This window comes from Monodon monoceros, unplaced genomic scaffold (genome assembly GCF_005190385.1).
Source record: "Monodon monoceros isolate NGI ecotype Baffin Bay Population unplaced genomic scaffold, NGI_Narwhal_1 Super_Scaffold_18, whole genome shotgun sequence".
Lineage (NCBI taxonomy): Eukaryota > Metazoa > Chordata > Mammalia > Artiodactyla > Monodontidae > Monodon > Monodon monoceros.
In genome coordinates this window covers 3,543,904-3,566,019 of record NW_021703774.1, presented here as the reverse complement: position 1 = coordinate 3,566,019, position 22,116 = coordinate 3,543,904, and the positions used below count along the sequence as shown (strand labels likewise).

Sequence of the window (22,116 nt, the reverse complement as noted above, 5' to 3'; positions counted from 1 at the left end):
AATTGCCGTTCCCATGGCAGTGTGTGAAATAACTGCTCTGGAGAATCTCACCAACACTGCGCATCCCCTTTTCCTTTGATATTTAGTGGGTGGAATACTGTATTGGCATCTCTTTTTGTTTTTATGGATTTTCTTTACTTACTGTTGAGGAGAAATATCGTTTTGTTATTTGTCTTGTAGTAACATCCTTCCTGCTCCTTTGTCTAGTTTTCTTTGGGAATGCTTCTTGGCTATTAATAGTATTAAACTCTTTGTCCTATGACTTGCAAATTTGTTTTCAGTGTATAGTTTGCCTTTTAATTTTCTTTATAGCACTTTAACTCATACACAATTTCCCCTTTTATTTTTATTCAGTCAAATCTCTCACTTTTATTTCTGGTTTAATGGGAATTTCCACAGTTGACTGCTTAATGTCATGTTGACAATCTGCTTCACATTCTTATCACTTAAAGAAGTGTTTAGGTATACATAAGCTTTCTTGTTTTGTTTTTAACCAGAAACGTAGGTTTGACTTTATCAAATGTGTTTTATGGTACTATGTTGGGTCTGCCATCGTTGTGATGCTATGGTGTGATTGGTGTATATGCTGAATTATAGTGATAGGTTTTCTAATGTTGAACCAGTGTCACATTCCAAGAAAAAAACCCTGCTCTGTCATTGTGTATTATTCTTTTAAAGTATTATTGAGCTCAACAGCTTAATATTTTATTAAGCCTTTATGAATAGGCATTCATAAATGAGGTCACTTAATAAGTGGGTAAAGGCGACGCTGACATAGGTGGGGACACGCATCATTCTTTTCACATTTTTGTATGAAGGTTATGCTAACCTGATAAAACAGGTTGGAGACATTTTCCTGTTCTGTGTTTTATAACTTTAAATAATACAGGAATTATTTGTTCACCAAAAAATGTGTTTTAGTCCCTTTAACACAGAGGGATTCTTTGAGAATCATTTACGTTATCTTTCGATATTACTGTTCTTTTCAAGTAGCTACCCTTTTTGAGTGGGTGTGCCACTTATATTTTCCCAAAGAAGAGTCGGAATAAAAGAAATACTTTGTTATTACCTATTATTGTACATTTCACTTCACCTCCCTCAGTACCCGGGAAGCTCCAGGCACACTGGCTTCCTTTTCTTTTCTCCAAACACTCAGGTTTTACTCTCTTTTAGGCACTTTACTCAACATTCCTCTCTTTCTAGAATTTTCTTCTCCCATTTGTCAATGATGATAAGCTATTCTGGAAAAATATAGGTAAACATCGTATTAAAATGCAATCTCAAAATTCAAATTAGGAGACAATTATTCAGTTATCCTTTCTCTTCCTCACTCTTCAAAAGGCTGCCTCTTGTTTTCTTCACTGCAGTTCCCATAACTTGTTTTTATGTTTATTTCAGAATCCACTGCTACATTTATACCTTCATGAGGGAGCAATCATTTTAGATTTATTCATCATTGTGATCTCTGGTTAATAAATTAATACAGTTGTTTTTATAATTGTTAATGTATTACTTTCTTTTATTGTAGGTTTATTTTGATATTCTGGTAGTTTGGGCATTGAAAGTGATTTTTGACCATTTATTTCTTTCTCCTTTTCCTTTTTATTAACTATAAATAAATAAATAAATAAAGCTACAGATTGTTCTTTGGTAAAATTTTGACTCTATCCCATGTCTATATTACTTATTACTAATTTCTCAATGACTGACATAAAATTTAATGAGTGGATTTTTAAAGTAGATTGTTCTTATTATTGATAATTTCTAAAGAGTATATAATTGTAATTTGGAATAATTTTTAATTTATCTTTTTTTTTTTAAAGAGACTTTTCTACATTTCTGGTTCCTGAATTTTTTATTGCAATTAATTATTAGTTTAAAAGGATAATTGTCCTTTACAATTCCTGCCCTTTGGAATCTACAGTAATTTTTACAGCTCAGTGTGTGATAAATATTTATGAATACTCTGTGAGTACTGAGGATATTATATACCCTCCATGGGGTAAAAGCTTAGATATATATTTTTCAGATTTATTATTAATCTCTTCTATTAATACTCTTTAGATATATTTTTGCTTCAGCTGTTTTTTTGCTGAAGACTCTTAATGCTTTCCTGCTCCATGCTGTTTCCTTGTATATCTAAATTGTTTTGCTTTACTGTGTTCCATATTTTGAACTACTTATGTCTACACTGTAGAGTTTACCCTGTATCATCAATCTTGATCATTTTAACCCTTCTGAACTAAATATCACTTGAATATAAATACTGTGATTCTTACATTATATTGTTTCCACTTAGCCTTAAAAACTTTTTTGTACGTTTTATGTATAACTCTTCTAAAGAGTATACAGCAGAATTTCCTTTTGAAAGAAATGTGAAGATGTTAGCCTATTAATAGGGAATCAACTTTAAATGATGAACATTTTGATGTGTTGGATTTTGTTCCTTCATTTTCACTTATTCTTGCTGATTATAACTATTAGTATTATTATTATTGCTAAATGGGCTAAGATTTCTTTATATCTTTTTCACTGGTAAATACTTTCTTTAAAACATTTTGATAATAAAGTATTGACATAATCTTGAAGTTTCAACTTTAAATTAAAGTTAACCAGTATATTTTTTATGAAAATAAACAACAATGTATGACAAATATGTATGTGTTATATTGTGATTCATAAATTTACACTAGAAAACTATTTTCTCTTTTATTACTGAAATTCAGGTTTTTTATCACAATGGGAAATATTCTGGTCATCCAATAATTGTTTCACAATCAACATCTTGTAAGTCATCACTTAGCTATTTATTATATTTATATTAAGTATATAGTAGCACTTAGCTTTATTATTTTACATTCCTACTCATGTTTAATTATTAAATGTTTATATTATATATTTTCCAAAAAACATTATATTTTAAGTTGTGTGTGCAAACAGATGTACAGGTGAACACCATATTAAAATATAATATCTTAAATTCAAATTAAGATATTAAATTATTAAAAGAGTTCATAAAATAATTCATAGAGTATTTATCTGCACAGACTAATATTATGATTATGCTTATGGCATTTCTTCATGTTAGTAACAAGCATGTTTGTTTTGTGTATGTGTTAGAAATTGTCACCTTATTTTATTCTGTCCCTCAAGCATTTGCTTAGCAGAAGCAGGCGTTACATACAAATCTGTGCTGATTTACCCAACTGAGCTAGGATACACATTCCCTAATAACAGTATGGCTTTTTAATGTTTGGTCACTAATATTTTAAAATATTTTAATCAAAATAAAGGTCACTCTAGAAAAAAATCACTGAAATGAAGAAAGCCGTGTGTCACCTTCCCTCACCGGTTGTTCTGCTCTCCAAAATGACCACTTTTCACCATTTCTGTTTTCAATTCTATAGTTTCCTCCATATATAAAAGGGATATTGTCTGCTGCTCTTTCTAGAGTTTTAATGTTGCTTATTGATCTGAGCCTGCAGAGGAAGAAGACTTAGCACACTGCTTTAAGTTTTCTCTACTTGTTAGCTTTGTAAATTAAATTAAATTAAATTAAATTCAAAGCTCCCTGTGCAGTGTTACGAAACACAGGCTGTTTCTGATGTCACCTTGTCACTTCTCCGTCTTTGTCAACTACCCGCATGTGCACAATCATTAATGCTTCATTTTCCCAAGTCTTTCCAAAGAGGGAAGATATAAAAACAGCTTATTTTCCAAACTGCTTTACTAAGTCCCATACAAAGTTTTAGTTCTTTCTGCTCAGATTTATAAAATAAAAGCTCCTAATGTGAAATGCCAAACAAATTCAGCCAAGTATCTTTGACTTTATTTCCATATACTTTTCTTTTATAAGCCCTTACTATAACAACAGCTTCATTGAGTTTTTCTGATTATGTAAATAATTTATAGTGTCAGCATTTATTCTTGGGGTCATAGACTCCACTGGACATTTCATACTCCTATCTTAATAAGCCAGGCCTGGCACCATTTCCCTCAGAGAAACACAGAGTGGGAAACACAGCCAGCAAGGGGGTCTGGCCAAGAAAATCCTGCTAGCATTGCCCACTACAGTCCAGGGACTATGAACTCTTTGACCCTCTAGAGGCAACTGAGCTATAAGACTGAGGCCATATGTGTGGGAGCGACCCTGGCTTAGAAGCCCCACGTATCTCTTATAATAGTTCCACAGGCATAGCTACCAGATGTGCCAACAGGGATGCGCCCAGTAACAAGATGTGCCAGGGGTTAGTGCATTCAGGGAAATCAAGGCCAGGGCTTCCCACCAGGACACCATCATTCATACATAACCCTCCTGTCCAGATGCCGTTTGGAAATCAGGGATTGCGTTTACATTAGCAATGTTGCCTGGTGACACAGCTACTATTCCATCTTTATCAGATTTCTCCTTCAGTGGAGCTAGAGGGTTATCCTATGCTCCTTTTTTCCCATAAAGCAGAAAAAGTATTAACTCTTTGCTAACAACAGCATTTTCATAAGAGATAAATAATGTCTTCACATTTTGATACTGACATCTACTCCAGGGGAGGGCTTGGGTTTCGAATTGCAAAAGCACAGCTGCTAGAAATGTATTACTGAGTTTCTCTGGTATCACATTCCACCATCTGCATTTTGACAACATTCCCAATTGAATTCCTGGGGTCCTTTTCTTCTGGAACTCTCTGAGGGTACCATAATAAAATTTTCCTTTATCAGTTTCCCATTTTAAAATTGCTGTATTTGAATCTCATGGGGTTTTTTGTTGTTGTTGTTGTTGTTTTTACTGGTTTATATCTTCTAGTGTAAGAAGAAAATATTCTAATTTCTGCAGGCATGAAAATATCTGTATTCTATTCTAACACAATCAATATTTTGCCCTGGCATAGATTTTAAGTTTAAAACTATAGAATTTAAAGTATTTCAGTTTTGTTCCCCTGCATCCAGTATTACTTTCTAATGCCATCCTGCTTCTCATTCTTTTCGTATGTTCCCTCATTTTATTTTCTCTCTAGAACGTTTAGGCTTTCCTCTTTATTCTTGGTCTGACATGGGTCTTTTTCACTTATTTTCCTGGATGCTATTGGCTTTCGTGACCTGGAGACTTGTATCTCTGGGAAGTTTTCTTTGTTCCACTTTCTTTCTGCAGTCTTTTTGGAGCTCATCTTAGTCACATTTTGGAATCATTAGTCGATGTATTATTTTGGCATCTGCCTTTTGTGTTGAGGGTTTCTTTGAGAGTTCCGTTCTCATGGGCAGTCTGACCACAGTTACAGTGACACAGGGGAGAAGGTGATTAGAAGTTCTGTGGTCCTTAAGGGGCCGTATTGACTGAGGAGATTCTCTGTGTTGTTACTGATTTATTTTCTCCGGCATCATTCATAATCTCCAGAAATGAGTCCACAACTGGTACTTGCGGTAGAGCGGAGGGTGCGGGATGGTTCCCTCAGGGTAGGGCACAGGGCCAGTGTCCAACCATTCCACATGCAGACACTTGCTTCTCCTGCTTCATTTCCGTGCTGGGTCTCCTCCCTTCTCTACTTGGAGCCTGATTTTACCTCTAGACTCTTACCTGTTCCATTCAATTTTTCCAAAGAGTAGGCTTGTGTCTCCTCCCTGGTTTGTCTTTCAAGAGATGCCTGGGTTTTCTGTAAATAGACCCTCAATTGTGCCATTTTTGTCTTTTGATTGGTTTCCACTGTCCATGGCGCCTGGGAGCTTGAGGCCCAGGTGTTCTTGGGAAGGTGTGTGTCCCTCGTCACCACATGCTTCTCTGGTTGTGGCTTCCTCTCCTTTGCTTCCTACCTTCCAAAACTTGTCAAAATCTCTCAACCTCTGGCTCCCCGTCTCCCATCCTGTCTGCCATCATGGATCTTTGCCTCGGTCAGTGTTACAGGGGCTCCTACAGAGAAGAGAGAAGAGCAAGTCTTAGGCCACGAGACGTATCTGAAGCCTTCATTGTTCTATTATTAATACGTTTATGGAGGCACATCTGATGCTATGTCATGTTTCTATAGAACCAACAGCCCTAATTAATTGCAATGGATTGCAATGCTCACTCAACACCATTTGGTGTGGTTTTTGCAAAATGTCTAGTATGTGCTGCTGGTCTTCTCTTTCCCACTTGATAGATATACATACATATAGACATAAATATAGATATAGATATAGACACACACATGACACGTATATAGGCATCCTCACAACACCTTTCTAAAGAAGATCAAATCATTCCCATTTTATAGATGAGAAAATTTAAACTCGGACAATTTAATCATTTTGCTCCATGTTAAGAGTCAAAGAAATGCCAGAGCCAGGATGCAGACTCAGCTCTGACATCTGACAACCTCCATCTGAAATTAATTTTCTATGTTCCTGTTTTTATGAATTTCCAGTTAGAGACATCTGGAGCATGAGACACGCTGTTTGGGCAGGCGTTGGCCTGGCGGAGTCACTCCATCTTTCTGGTTGTAGGAGAAATGTCTCATGCTCAGGAAGTCTTCCACGGACCATACAGAAAATAGGTTCCCCTTACTTTCTTACCACTCTATTTTTTTCCTTTAAATATAAGGAAAATATATAATTATTGTATTTACCTGTCTAGCCTTTCTTTTCCCCCAAAGGTAAGGAAAATTCCCTCAGAACTGGTACCTTTTTATGCCTATTTTCTGTCATACCCCCAGAGACGGTCACAGTTTTAGGACACGTAGCATTTGCTCAGTCAGTATGGGATGAAGAGGGGTACCAATCAGTTAAGGCAACGATGGATGCTATAACAGATAAACCAATCAATTAAGGCAACGATGGATGCTATAACAGTTAAGCCCCCAAATCCCAGTGAAGTAACAAAACAGACATTTATTTCTTACTCCACACCAATTGGGGAGGTTTGTGGGCATGTAGAGGGTGGGGTTCTGCTCCACACACCATTCAAAACTCCAGGCTGACACAGGGGCTGACTTCTCCCACACGTGGCTTCTGAATTTGTGAGGACAACCAGCATCCAGCCAGCAGTTTGGAGAAGAGACGAGGTGAAGTGTCTCTCCAGACGGGAGGTAAACACCAGACCCGGAAGAGGCTTATATGCCTTCTACCCTTATCTCAGTTACCTGGACACACTTAACAGCAAGGAAAGCTGGTCTGGAAGGAAGAGAAAAGAGTGCTTAAGAGTCAGCCAGTGTCAGCCACAGGCAGGAAAGAAGGAAGCAAGGGAGGGGAGGAGGCTGTGGCTTCAGCCACGCTGAACTATATGGACTGTCTCCATGCAAAATCACAGGGAGGTAATGCTTTGTGTTAGTTTTCTCTTGCTGTCCAACAAATTACTGCATGCTCAGTGGCTTTACACCACACCCGTTCATTAGCTCACAATTCCGTAGGTCACAATTCCGGCTCCATGTGACCAGGTCTTCCGCTCAAAGCTGAAATCTAGATGTTGGCCAGAATGAGTTTTTATCTGGAGAATATGCAGAAAAAGTGCTTCCGAGGTCATTCCAGGTTGATGGAGTCCTGTTTCTTGCTGTTGTGGGACCGATGACCCAATTTCCTTGGGGGCTGCAGGCCAGGGCTTGCACTCAGCTCCCAGAGGCCCCTCACGTTCTTTCCACCTGGCCTCCTCCATCTTCAGGCCAGAGCAGTGTGTGGGATCCTGGTGCTTCAGATCTCTGACTTCTGCTTTTAAAGAACTCATGATTAGTTTGGGCTCACCCAGAACAATTCCCATATCTTCCAGTCCCAACTGACTCGACGCTTGAATTCTCTCTGCACAATCGCTTTGCAGCAGTACCTAGATTAGTATTTTCTGAAGTAACCAGGACCTGGAAATCTTGGGTGGCGTATCTTGGAATTCTGCTCACCATATATTTCCTTCAAAAGACCCAGTCTTCTCAGCCTACCCCTGCCTAAAACATACAATTTCTGTATTGCCTTAGAAACATGACTGAAGAGGGTTGAATTTGTTTCCTCATTGAAAATAGTAAGAGCACTAAGTCTCTCCCTATCTCCGTGAACCATAGCCATGGTAGTGAACCCTGATGGACAGCCCCTCATCCCCTTGGGTCCTCCACTCCCTCTGTGCACAATGTTAATTCATAATCCATCATTATGGATTAACCATTAACCCATAATCCATAATCCATAGCCACTCTCTTGCAATTACTCTTGAATCCCTTGATCCTGTCAACCAAAACCCCTGATGTAACAGTTTTCTTCTTTCTCTCCGGCATCATGATTTCCCCTCTGTGCTGGATGGGTCTCATCAAGATGCAGTTGTTGAAAACCAACAAAAAACAGCAACGACCACAATATTTCTTTTGACCCTATTTCCTCTTTGGCTGCCACCCTATTTCTTTACCCCCTGCAACTCCCAACAGTAAAGCTCATTTCTTCCTATTTCACTTGTGAGTCCCTTTGCAGGTTCCATCTTTCTCCTCCAACCTTTGAATACTGGAGTGTCTCAGGACTCAGTCTTGGGCTTTCTTTCCTTTCTATCCAATTTTAATTTCCTGGTGAATTAGTCAATCTCATAGCTTTAAGTAACAGATCTGTGTTGAATACTCTCAAATTAATGTCCAGTCCCAGCCCCTTTCTCGTGAGATTTATGGTAGGAGAGCCTCAGATCTGCATATCCAGTTTCCTACTTGGTGCCTCCACTTGGGCATCTAATTGTTCTTTCAGACTCTCAAATCCAAAACTGAGCTTCTCTTCCCCTCAGAAGGCTGTTCTGCCCACAGCCTTCCTGATCTCCGTTCACTGTAGCGCTGGATGACTACTTCACCTAACTCCAGAGCCGTCAACCTCATCTGAACCACTGTCATATTTTACCTGGGTTATGGCATTTTCAATAAGGGGTCCTAAGGATCTGTATAATGCACACATTAGAGTTAATTACTCCTCTACTCAAAATCCTGCAAGTGCTACACATTTAACTCCAAAACCTGTGTAACTGGGAATTCCCTGGTGGTCCAGTGGTGAAGACTCTGCGCTATCACTGCAGTGGGCCTGGGTTCGAACCCTGGTTGGGGAACTAAGATCCTACAAGATAAGCAGTGAAGCAAACAAAACAAAACAAAACAAAAAACAACAATAACAAAACAATGTAACCTTAAAATGATTTACAAGACCCTCCAACCTGACCCTTGTGCTCTGCCGACTCCTGGCCATATTCTCAAATGGCATCTCCTGCTGCCCATCTCTCTCTCCCTCCACTTCAGCCTCTCCGGATTCTGGATTTTTGCTGCTCCTTGGACATGGGGCATGTTCCTGCCTCCAGGCTCTCACCTAACTGCACCTGTGCCTAGAACAAGCATCCGCCAGTACCTCCTTAGCTAACTCCTTACCTTCCCAGTCTTTATCATCTTCCAACCTACTTTACCATTCACTTACTTAATGTGTATATTCTTAACTGTCTGTCTTAAGTCCCAGAACATCAGTCACATGAGGACAGGGGTCTTTGTCTGTTTTGTTCTCTGAGACATCTTAAGTACCTAAATCAGTGTTTGACACACACTAAAGACTCAAAATACTTTGTGCGCATTGTGAATAATTAGTACTGACTATGCTCCAGGCATGGTGCTAAACGTTTACAGTGAATCAAACTTGTTTAGCCTCATTTTAGGAATTAGGGATGGAGACACAAAGATAATAAGGATTTGGGCCAAGGTCCCAACTAGGAAGTGGTGGAACTAAGTCTGGCTCCCTAATGCCTCTGTGGTACTTTACTGCACTTTCACTGCAGACAAATAGTATGACCTACTTATTCAAGGCAAAGGATATTTCCAATACACTCTCTTTTCTCTGCCCTTCCTCCAAGAAAGGGTGTGATTTCACATTAAACCTTAGTGGAAATACAGGTCAGAGTAAGACTAATCCCAATTGTAGAATGAAATAATTTTGTCCCTTGGATAACTGATTGTATACCTCAATGAGCAGGTTTATCTCTGTGGGGCAGAGACCTTTCTGATCCCCTTAAGAGGCTACCTACTTCTGCATATAAAGTTAAACTATAGGAGGTTCTCTCTGAGAATTGTAACTAGATTACCTCTTCGATCCCTTCAAAATGGAGTGACTGAAAGAAAGAGAATTAAATATAAATGATACTATCTCATAAAAGGACATTATTTGATAGGAAGGAAAAGAATTGCTCTTCTATGCTCTATCGCTCTTAAAATATGAAATGTTTTATTGGTTCTGAACAATATAGGCAAGATTTACAAAATCAGGAATGTATTGTCTTTGATCTCATTCTAAAAATTGTATTTTTTGAAAACTTAAAAAGAAATGAAAGCGTTAAACTGTAAGGTGATTTTTTCAAAGAATCCAGCAAAATATTTGACATAATAAGCTCTCTTTATGTGTTCTTTTTCATTTCTAGATAATTCTAATGCAGTGATCATATTTCTGGTATTTCTGATTATTGTGACATCAATAGCCCTGCTTGTTGTTCTCTATAAAATCTATGATCTGCAAAAGAAAAGATCCAGGTAAAAGTTGATTTTAAGATGAAAAAATAATAATAGTAGTAATAATGATGAAAACCCATTTATGAGGCCAGTTTGGAACCAATTAAGTGAAAAATGTGAATTCAGAGATGACAGCACTAAGTCCAGGACATCACTGACCTTTTGATCAAAGACTTTCACATGGTCTTATTGGTTTATATTAAATATTAATATTTTCTATGTTCACTAATAACTGGATGGATTCCCTTTAATAATAACCAATGAAAAGAATGTGTCTTTTCTTTTAGTACAAAGTGGTCAGAGATCTAGAAATGACAAAGGAGAGAAGTATCTAGGGAAGGATATGCATTCCTCTGTCCAGGAACAACTACATTTTACGAAAACCAAGAGGTTCCAAATAAAATAATGTGGTCAGTTATCCGAGTTTTGTTGACCACCGGTGATTGGTTTCTTCCTCCCCACTTTTTCTCCCCCCATCATCCCCTCCCATCCTCTGCCCTTTTCCTTTTTGTCTTCCCCATCTCCACTCCCTCCTTCCTTCAAGACATTCATTAAACATAAATTGATTGCCAACTAATTTCTATGTTTCTTAAGAGTATGCAAACTTACATTTCTTATTTTCACAGCAATTTAGATGAACAGCAGGAACTTGTTGAAAGGGGTAAGTATGCACATTTTTTACTGGTGATTATCCCCCTCCCATTTGAATCTACTCATTTGAAATAAGAATTCAATATTTAAAAAAATCTAACCTGGACTTCCTCTGTGGATACAATGATGAAATTTAAGTTATGTATTTATTCAACCAGCAAGGATCTATGCATTTCCCAGAGTATGCCAAATATTGTGCCAGCACTGAAAATATGTCAGTGACAGGCCACAGACTCTGCTTTTAAAGGTTTAGAATCTAACAGAGGAAGAGAGACATGTGGACAAATATGACAGATTTGATAGATACCATCGTCGTGGACTGTGTATGATGCTATAGAAAGATGGAAGATGGAAAACTGATTGTGGAGAAGGCAGGAATCTGGGTCTTCTAAGATTGTGGGGAAACATTGAGGAAGGAGCAGATGGAAAGCCACACAAATGAGGAGTGCAAGTGTATTCACATCCCTGCCAGGGTGGGACACTGGCTGTTCCCACGAAAGGCACATTGATGGACATGACAAAAGATGGCAATTTGACTTAGGAAATGAAAGCATATTCCATTTTTTCTCTCTTCTTAAAAACTTTTACAGTACTTCTTTCATTTCTCTTTAAAAATGTGATTTTTGATCCATTTAAAGGGCAGGAGATAAAGAAGTTGAAAACATGTTTATAATATAGGAAATGGTTTGTTTTTTTCATACTCAAGACAGGAAACATTTCAGAACTCCTCTATCTGGTTTTAACTTGTCTCGGAAGGGTTTCCCTCTGCCAGGGCAGGTCCCAAATCCATAAGCAGAAGCTTTTGGGCAGGTTCCTTGGAGCTCCCCAATAGGCTTTATTCTCCATTGCAGGCTCTTGCTGACACTGTATTTTATATTCCGCTTGTTTGTTAATCTTCCTCCCTTGTCTAGAATGTGGGCTCTGGGACGGCAGGGAGGCTTTCCTTTCCCATTTAGTGTTTTATCCCCAGTACCTGGGTGGGCATGTGGATTCAATACGTGTCAATGAATAAATTAAAGTGGGAGATAAAGTGTCCCGAGGGTTAGTTTGTATAGGTGGGCTGAGGGATGGATGAAGATCACAAGAGTGACAGGCACCTAAGACAGGAGGGGCACCATTGCCAGGGGTCAAGGAGCATTTATCTCAAAGTTGACACTGATCGCTCCTTGGAGTGATTAGAACCTACCCAAACTCCATAAAACCCCGAAGGTGGCCCTAGGTCAGAATTAATGAATGCCGGAAATCTCCAAACACCCAAAGAAGCAACCATACATGGACAGTTTGATAGTTATGATTGGATAGAAAATTTCCACGGACAAAAAAATAAATGTACAACCCTAATGGACATCTTCTTTCTTCATCTAAAAAATAGGGGAAATTAACATGAATACTGAAAAAATACTGTCAGATATACCTGGGATAGTAGGAGTTGTTTCAGTATTCATATACACTTACAGCTATTTACATTAATATGTATTTTGTTCTTTAGTAAGTTATTTCACAAGCCTAGCATATAATGAGTTTCACTCTGGTGGCATAAAATATTTACACAATCTGTTCACAGTCAACTATAGAGATTATCACATTAAGATGAGTCCTGGGTATAGAGTATTCATCATATTCTCTTATTTATATGTTTACAGTATTTCACAAGTTAAAATAGATACAATAAGAAGAAAAAATTACAATATAGATGAGTATTGTTATTGCCATAAAATGCTTCTAATCCAACAAAAAATGTATATATCCTCACAGTGGTGATATTTGGTCTGGAATCTGTTTGTAGATAGAAAATGAGGAAGGACATTCTATGTAGAGAGAACAGTGTGTGCAGAAACATGAGGACAAGAAAGTGTGTGATGCACTTGGAGAACACTCACGCCTAAGATGTAAAGCAAGTGTAGGAAACAGTGTGGTTGAGATGGGTCAGGTGAGATGATAAAAAGGGATCATATATCACATTAGACATTGAAACTTTAGCCTATAGGCTATGGAGCACAAACAATAGTGTGAGTTTTTTTCAACAAGCAGAGCTGCAAGCTCGTATTTGTATTTCAGAAGATTAATTTCTGGCAGTTTAAAAGATAAATCAGGGTGGGGACAGGCTGGAGTCAGGGAGAGGAGTCTGGAAGATGTCCTTACGTGGATGAAGAAGAGTCCTGAGCGTGACCACAGGCAGAAAGGATGGAAAGTACACGGTGACCTGTTGGATACGGGGACAGAGGGAGAAATCATGGATCACCTGGAAGTTTCCGTCTTGAATGACTTTGTGAACGGTGGTCCTGTTTGCCAAGATTTGAGATGCTAGAATAAAGGGAAAATTACTTTGAACATCTTGACTTTGAGGTCCCTATGGAATAACTGGGTGGAAAATCTGAGAATAAGAGGGAAAGATTAATACAAAGGCCAGAAGGGGGCTGGAGCCCAAGATTTAGACGTCATAGGTTTACAGGTGAATCTTTATGTGTGAGTGAGATTTTCCAGGTGGAATGTGTATGAAAAGGAAAAACACTAAGGACTGAATCCAAGGTATATATTTAATGACATTTGCGTGAACAAGGGAAAGAGAGACATTAACACTAGTCGTGAATCTTTACTACGTTTAAAGATGACGAGAAGCAATTGATGAACGTGGAGCCCATCCATGCAGATGTTTTGTTGGAAACTTACAAGAGAAAGATCGCTGATGAAGGGAGGCTCTTCCTGGCTGAATTCCAGGTGTGTGCTCTTCTCGATACGTGATGAGAAAGTTTACTCTGTTATCAACGTAATTCACCTTAAATGTATTGTATGACCATTTGCCTCGATAGTTTATCCCACCTAATAGTGCAACGGAGTCAAAGCAGCTTTTTATTAGCAGGTATTTGCAGACCAGAAGATCATCGTCATAAAACTAGTCAACATTTCAAGATAATGCTGCTTCATTGTATGAATACTAGTTATGAAGCTGTATCTCGAAACGTATTTGGCTGATTTTGTCCTTTTGCTCTAGGTAATCATCCAAGTGTGTTTTTCAGTGAATTTTAAAGTGGCAGAGCAATAACTGCTAAATTTGCTCTCTTTCATGGGATTTATTTTCCAAGTAGCCTATCATTCATTTTTCTTAAAGAGTGTTTTTTGCATAATTCCTAAGAATATTCATTTATGACCGTATGCAACTTGTTCATCGGTGTAAAGGAAATACATTCCAGGAAGTGTCATTTGTTCGAAAGGATAAGTGGCAAGGGGAAATGGTTTTTCTTGAATGTGACCCAAAGGATCTTTGTGTCTTTCAGAGCATTCCGAGGGTATTTGGCAAGTTTTCTATCAAAGATGCTCGAAAACCCTTTAACCAGAATAAAAACCGCTACGTTGACATCCTTCCTTGTAAGTGCTCATCGAGAACTGGATTTCCATACATTTGGGCTACTTGATTATTCATGATTTCACTTATTTAATATTTCTTTTCTTTGAACAGATGATTATAACCGTGTTGAACTCTCTGACATAAATGGAGAGGCAGGGTCCAACTACATCAATGCCAGCTATATTGATGTGAGTAAAAAGTGCATAACAGCCAGATGGTTTTATATCTTCATCATTTTGTCTCTGACTATTTTCATTCTTCTGGTGTCTATGCATTCCATTCAGCTCCTTCTTTGCCATGGCAAATTTTTGTTTAAATTTTTTATTTTTAAAAAGTTTTATTGGAGTATAGTTGATTTACACTGTTGTGTTAGTTTCAGGTATACAGCAAAGTGAATCAGTTATACATATACATATATCCTCTCATGGAAAATTTTTAGAAATATTATTTGAAATGATTTGAAGGAAGCTCATAAATGCCATTGATACAAACAACAAAATCACTAATATTTGCAAGAATAGTTATTTATTATTTGTTATTGGTGCTAGGTAATATAGGTTTTTTCTTTCCAAACAGAATGATAGCTAAGAATTAAAATACTCTTGTACCTGTTATACGCTGGATATTATCTAAATTATCTATGTGTGTATTTCTCATAAGAGCCCCGTCTTTGCCCCTCACCATAGAAGATAGGACTGGGAGGCTCTGATTAATTTGGTACTTTTGCCCTTTTCTTATTTATTTATTTATTAATTTTTGTTTTTAGTAAATTTATTTATTTATTATTTTTGGCTGTGTTGGGTCTTCGTTGCTGCACGCGGGCTTTCTCTAGTTGCGGCGAGCGGGGGCTACTCTTCGTTGCGGTGTGCGGGCTTCTCACTGCGGTGGCTTCTCTTGTTGTGGAGCACGGGCTCTAGGCACGTGGGCTTCAGTAGTTGTGGCTCACGGGCTCAGTAGTTGTGGCTCACAGGTTCTAGAGCACAGGCTCAGTAGTTGTGGCTCACGGGCTTATTTGCTCCGTGGCATGTGGGATCTTCCCGGACCAGGGCTCGAACCCGTGTCCCATGCACTGGCAGGCAGATTCTTAACCACTGTGCCACCAGGGAAGTCCCTGCCCTTTTTCAATTAGTAACAGTATGAGGATATAGTGCATGATTAATTTATCTAAAATGTTTAAAAATGTAATTTATTAAACAATTGTTCAGTAAGTAATGCATCACACGAATTAAAAAAAAAAAAGCAGTATAAAAACACAGAGAGACTTAAAAACAATTCCTCCCACCCAATCCACCATTTACCCAGTGCCTCCACCTACCTTAAAAGGTAACCTCTATGTTGTTTCCTATTTATCCAGCGGGAGTTTTTTAATACACAAACAAGAAAACACCAACATTTGTTACCCCCTCCTTTATCCAAAAATGTTAACGTAATATTCATGCTGTTCTGTATAATGCGTCATTTACTTAAAACATATATCTTGGATACATAAAATATCACTGTAAAAAGCAGGGACTGGCAAGCTTTCTCTGTAAGAGACCAGATAACAAATATTTGGGGTTTTGCCGGACATACCATCTCTGCCACAGCTACTCAGCTCTGAAGCCCAGTGACTACACTTCTATAAACAATACATAATGTGGCTGTTCCGAAAAACAAACTGCATTTACAAAATCAGGCCATGCTGATTTGACCCACAGGCTGTAGGTTGCTGGCTCTGAACACCGAACTTTTCTACATCTTTCTTTAATATTTTTAGAGTAATTCTTGGCATAGCTGCATTATGAGGTATTTAATCAGTTCCTATAGTAACAAGCGTTAAATATGGTTTCTAATCTACTATTACAAACAATGGTTTAATGAATAATCTTGGCTCATATTACTTCTCAATGAGTTTTAGCATATCTGTAGGATAAATTCCTCAAAGAAGAACTGCCGGCTCAAAGGGAATATGCATTTGTAATTTTAAAAGACATTTCCAAATAGTCCTCCACTGGGGTTGTACCCAGATATGTTCCACCAGCAAAGTATGAGTGTTTATTTCCACACAGACTGCCAAAACAGTGACTATCAAAAATTGTTTTTGACAATCAAACAGTTGACAAACTGTCTCATACTATCATCCATGCTGGTTTATAAGGTAATTTCAAATTTTTCTCAAAGAAAAAACAATTGAAATTGAGGTTTGGTTTGTTTGTTCTGATCTACATGATTACATAAGCTTTCACAAACTTTCAGTGAAGAAAGTAAAATGTTCAAATTCTATCTATCTATTCATTTATTTATTTAGACAGTGTATTAATTCCCCAGAGTGGACATAACAAAACATCACAAACTGAGTGACTTAAAACAACAAAGATGTGTTATCTCACAGTTCTGGAGGCTGGAGGTCTGAAATTAAGGTGTGAGCAGAGACATGCTTCCTCTGAAGGGTCTGGGGAAAAAATCCTTCCTTGCCTCTTCCAGCTTATAGTGGTTCCTGGCCATCCTTGGTGTTTCTTGGCTGGTAGCTGTATCACCCTGTTCTGTGCCTCTGTCAACACATGGCCTTCTTCCCTGTGTGTCTGTGTCACTGTGTGTCCTTTCTCTTATAAAAGACACCAGTCGCTGGATTTAGAGCCCATCTTCACCCAGTATGACCCCATCTTCCACAAAGACCCTATTTCCAAATAAGGTGACATTCTGAGATTCTGAGTGGACATGAGTTTTTTGGGGAACATTATTCAGTCCACTACACACAATTTATGTAAAATTATAGAATAATGAAAAAAAACTTTTTACTTGAATCGTTCATGAAACAAGCAACTTCTGTGTCCTTTTGTGAGATAGCTGATGATTTTCCAGAGCAAAATTCTTGACATTAATGATTATGATGACTGTATAATAATACAGTTTATTATACATTTGCTATTTATCAGTCATGAATTTAAGTGCTTTACATATATTGATTCAATGAACTCTCACAACAACTCTGAGGTGTTCCCAATTTTGCTAGTAGAAGCAAAGCTAGGATGTTTTTTCTCAAGCATTCTGTCTGGAGACAGCCCTCTAACCTGTACAATGTCCTACTTCCCATCAACTTTGTTTGATGCATAAGAGTTTTTGTAGGGAGATTGGGATTGACATATATACACTAGTATGTATAAAATAGATAACTAATAAGAACCTGCTGTATTAAAACAAAGAAAAGAACACACCCTCTCATCATACATAAAAATAAACTCAAATTGGCTTAAAGATTTAAACATAAGACATGACATCAAAAACTCCTTTAAGGGAGCATAGGCAAAACATTCTCTGACATAAATCATACCAAGGTTTTCTTAGGTCAGTCTCCCAAGGCAGTAGAAATAAAAACAAATAAACAAAAAAACTACAAAAAAAGAGTTTTTATATTTTTGTTTCATGTTGTCCCTGTAAATTCTATCCCAAGCAACACATACCTCTTGCCCTGATATGTGCTCTTGGTATCCACAATGCAATTTCTTGTTCTTATGATATTCAAAAGGCTTGTTTACAGTGGCAACTAACACTTTCAAATGTGAGGTCATAGTCCAAAAATAATTACTAAGACTGTGTCATAATTTTGGCCTCTATTTTAACTGATTCTGTAGGTGACCACTGCAGGCCTTCACAATTAACGTTGAACAAATTTATTTGTGTATAGTGTCTTTTCCAAACAATAACTTGTTCTTCAAAGTAAAGTCATTGAGAGCAGATTTTATAAGGATTTAGACAGTCTCTAGGAAAAAAAAACCTTATATTTTCTGTTCAAATAAATATGGTAATTATAGTATCGAGTTACACTTACTTTTCTCCAGCAGACCTGGGAGCTCATGGAAAAAATATGTCTCCAGATTTTAGATAGGTACTTGACAGACTGTAGCCACTCAATGAATACTTGTTGAATAAATGAATGTATGAATAATACTATATCATGAGATAGAAGTTTCAAGAAGTTACTAAAATTAATCATGGATTATTGTGGCCCACGTGACTGAATTTCATCTAAGGGCAAAGGTTATCTCTCTGAAGGGCTTTTCTGATCACTGAGGTAAGTCTGAGGAGTAGGAGATAATTTGAAAGAAACTAGCACAGTGTCTCACCTGTCTCTATTCCTTCTTTGCCTTGGTAACCAGCGTGGAGAAAGCAGACATTGTAGGTAATAAAATGAAAGTTATTGTATCTCTTATCTAGAGTGGCAGAAAAGTATTCTAGGGAATCAGCGGTATATCCCAGCACTCGTTAAGAGGTAGAAGTATGGGGCTAACCTCAGGATGATTTATTGAAAGAAATTGAGTAAAAATCCCCAAAGTATCTCTATGGCTGGTAAGGAGGTTTGAATTCTGGCAGATGGTGCTATAAAGGTTGGCAGGATCTAAAATATAGGAGTGCCTGTATTATGCTTATAAATTGCTGCACCTTCCCACATGAAGATAAAGTCTATCTAGCTTTAAAAATTGTTTAGGGTATATAGCAAAGACCCATGAAGGTCATGAATATTGTTTGTAAGTGTTGACTAACATATTTGACACAGTTAACTGCCACTGAGTTAATAAAACCCCCCTTTTAATTTGAAACTGCCCAGGGAAACACACAACCAAGAAATGGCAGATCTAAGGCAACTGCCCTATCTCACACTATTGCATGTAAATATATAACTGAGCGCTCAGTAAATGATATACCTCTGTGTGTGTTTTGAACAGGGTTTCAAAGAACCCAGGAAATACATTGCTGCACAAGGTAATTTCTCTGAGAGTCCAACATTCTTTTTGAAAAATTGTTTTATTGCACTTTTAAGGAGATATTTCTTACCAGTTTTTATTTGTTTTACTCCCTAGGTCCCAGGGATGAAACTGTTGATGATTTCTGGAGGATGATCTGGGAACAGAAAGCCACGGTTATTGTCATGGTCACTCGATGTGAAGAAGGGAACAAGGTAAGGACCCAGAAGGTTCATAGGGTGAAGGTCCAGGACTCACAGGGTAGAGGCTGGATGTTAGGAAAAGACAGTGTTGAATTGCATTTTGAAAAGTCACATATGTATGTGCTTGATGACAAAACAGATCATTCTCTGTCTGAATCAGTATAACACTTGATTTAAAATTTCATACTTGTAGAAAAATTAAATATGCACATATATAAATATTTGTATATAAGTATAACATTTAAATGTTTCTGCTTCATTGCTGGACTCCTATGTGATTCCTAGTTTGTTGCAGTATTATTTTAAGTTCAGTACACTTCTGTGGGCTGATTTCACAAGTACTTGTTAATACTTGAAACACACAGACCTTGGGCAGATAGATGAAAATTCATGTAACGTGACTTTAGGAAGCGTGAAAGCCTCCCCATCCCCCAGCCTGAAATTAACCACACGCAACCACATCATTTCTGCTGACCACCAAGCACGTCCCCATTTAATATGCAGCTAAGCCTGGGAAGATCATCCTTCTTCTGCTGGGTCGTATGAAGGAAATACTTCAGGGCACTTAATGGGAAATGGAATACTTTCCAAGCATCACAGTTTACCGGAGACTATAAAAATGTCTTGAGACTTTCAAAGAATACATTTTTGTTTCTTTTGCTTTACAAAGAATGCTTAATAAACAAATCCATTTACATGAAAAACTGGAATCATTAATGATTTTTTAAAATATAGAACAAGTGTGCATTATACTGGCCATTGATGGAAGAGGGCAGCCGGGTTTTTGGAGATGTGATTGTAGAGATCAATGAGCACAAAAGATGCCCGGATTACATCATTCAGAAGTTGACCATTGCAAATGTGAGTTTGCTTTATGACATAATTTTAATTTTCATACTGTTTGTCTAAAAATATAATTATGGAATATTAAATGTGAGACATTGAAATATATCTGGAAAATTATTTTTTAATGAACTGCAGGAGGAAGAGTTGGGTTAGAACAATAATACAAGCCAACAGGGTCAAGTTAAGTCACTAGTGAAAATAGTGTTTGTCCACATCACATCAAAAGTGTTTATAACACTGTGACCCTTGAAGTATAAAGAGCTCATCAATTGTGTTAAATGAATGACTGCATTATTGAATTAATGATAAAATGGTCCCTCGTCTCAATGGGTTTATTACCATTATGGAAAATATATACAAATGGCACAGAGACTACTCTAAGAAGTCTAAAGTTCTAACTCTGTAGGTGAGATAAAATGTTTAGTTCCAAAAAGAAAATTGTCAGTGTGGCCTTAAATAATAGTTAAAATGGTGGTCTTCTCACATATCATATGATTCTGCTCATATGAAAAGTCTACAATAGTCAAATTTATAGAGATAGCAAGTTGGTTAGTGATTGCTTGGGACTGAGGTGGGTGGAGCAGGAATAGAGGTGACTGCTAATCTGTATGGGTTTCTTTTGGGGAGGTCATGAAAATGCCCTATAATTAGACAGTGGTGATGATTTACAACTCTGTGAATATAATGAAAACATTTACACTTTAAAGAAATGTGAAAATATCTTAATAAAGGTGTCAAAAAATGGAAGTCTTTATAGATAAGGTTGAAATTTTCTCTGAATTCCATTTATGGCAGGTTTTCTCAGTAATCTAAATTGTATTTCCATATGATCCAGATACATTTTGTGAAAGAAAAAAATACCAGTTGCCTATTTCTCCCAAGGCCTTCTAAGGCCTTGTGGCATCACTAACAACTATGCCCTTGGAAGGCTGTGGAACAATCCCACCGGTGGTTCATGGCCAAAGACGTGATGCACTAAAGCCAAGAATGTAGAAGCCAATACCATTCTGGTTATGTTGATTAGTCTGCCATTACTATTCTTCATTAAGTCAGTTATTTCTTATCTGAAAATTAAAACCAACCAAGTTTGTTTGTTTGTTTGTTTGTTTCTTCTATTATCTAAGTGTAGGTAGCTCTTCTTCATACTTGGTCAGAGAATTATGAATTATGTATCTTCTAGTGCTTACCTTGAAACTGGGAGAAACATGAGCTGTAATCTGGAGCTGACTCTCCTGAGTTCTCTCTCTACAGTCGAGCTGACACTTCTAATATGAGAAATATAGCATTAATCAAATAATTAATCAGCTTTCTTCATATGACAATAATCCTGTTTGTCTTCCTACCAAGCAGAAGTATTTCAAACAGCTGTGAGAATGGCTTTTACTTTGTATCTTTTCACACCCACCCACCAATCCCCTTGTTTTGTGTTTTATTGTTTTTATTTTGTTTGTTTGTTTGTTTTTGGCTTGGCAGCATGAAAGTTCCTAGTGGTTTCAGCTACACTTAACCATATGTTACTTACCTTCCTGGTAAGTAATTGCTTACTGGTTGGTGCATGCCAGTCCTGTGTGATGTCTCAATTCCTAGTTATTCATTTGGAAAGGAAAATGTAATCATGAATGAAAAATAACTTGCACGAGGAGTTTTTTGTACTTTTCCTCCCTTCCACTTACTTATGTCCCATAGTTTGCTCTGAGAAAAAAATCATCTAAAAAAACATATTATCCCCTGGCTAGAGAAAAGAAAAAGCAACTGGGAGAGCAGTGACCCACATTCAGTTCACCAGCTGGCCAGACCACGGGGTTCCCGAAGACCCTCACCTGCTCCTCAAGTTGCGCAGGAGAGTGAACGCTTTCAGCAACTTCTTCAGTGGCCCTGTCGTGGTGCACTGCAGG

The 22,116-nt window shown here is 37.6% G+C and overlaps 1 protein-coding gene across 7 annotated transcripts in view; it reads left to right on the top strand.

Annotated features, from left to right (window-relative positions):
* PTPRC (protein tyrosine phosphatase receptor type C) overlaps positions 1-22,116 on the top strand; it is a 122,528-nt gene that overhangs the window by 85,667 nt on the left and 14,745 nt on the right. For all 7 annotated transcript variants that reach the window (XM_029231319.1, XM_029231325.1, XM_029231322.1 and 4 more), the window contains 10 exons: positions 2,727-2,787; positions 10,367-10,475; positions 11,081-11,115; positions 13,714-13,823; positions 14,381-14,471; positions 14,563-14,639; positions 19,155-19,191; positions 19,290-19,387; positions 20,111-20,236; positions 21,958-22,115. In XM_029231319.1, coding sequence (XP_029087152.1) covers positions 2,727-2,787; positions 10,367-10,475; positions 11,081-11,115; positions 13,714-13,823; positions 14,381-14,471; positions 14,563-14,639; positions 19,155-19,191; positions 19,290-19,387; positions 20,111-20,236; positions 21,958-22,115 — 902 coding nt within the window. The remainder of the gene's footprint in view (positions 1-2,726; positions 2,788-10,366; positions 10,476-11,080; positions 11,116-13,713; positions 13,824-14,380; positions 14,472-14,562; positions 14,640-19,154; positions 19,192-19,289; positions 19,388-20,110; positions 20,237-21,957; position 22,116) is intronic.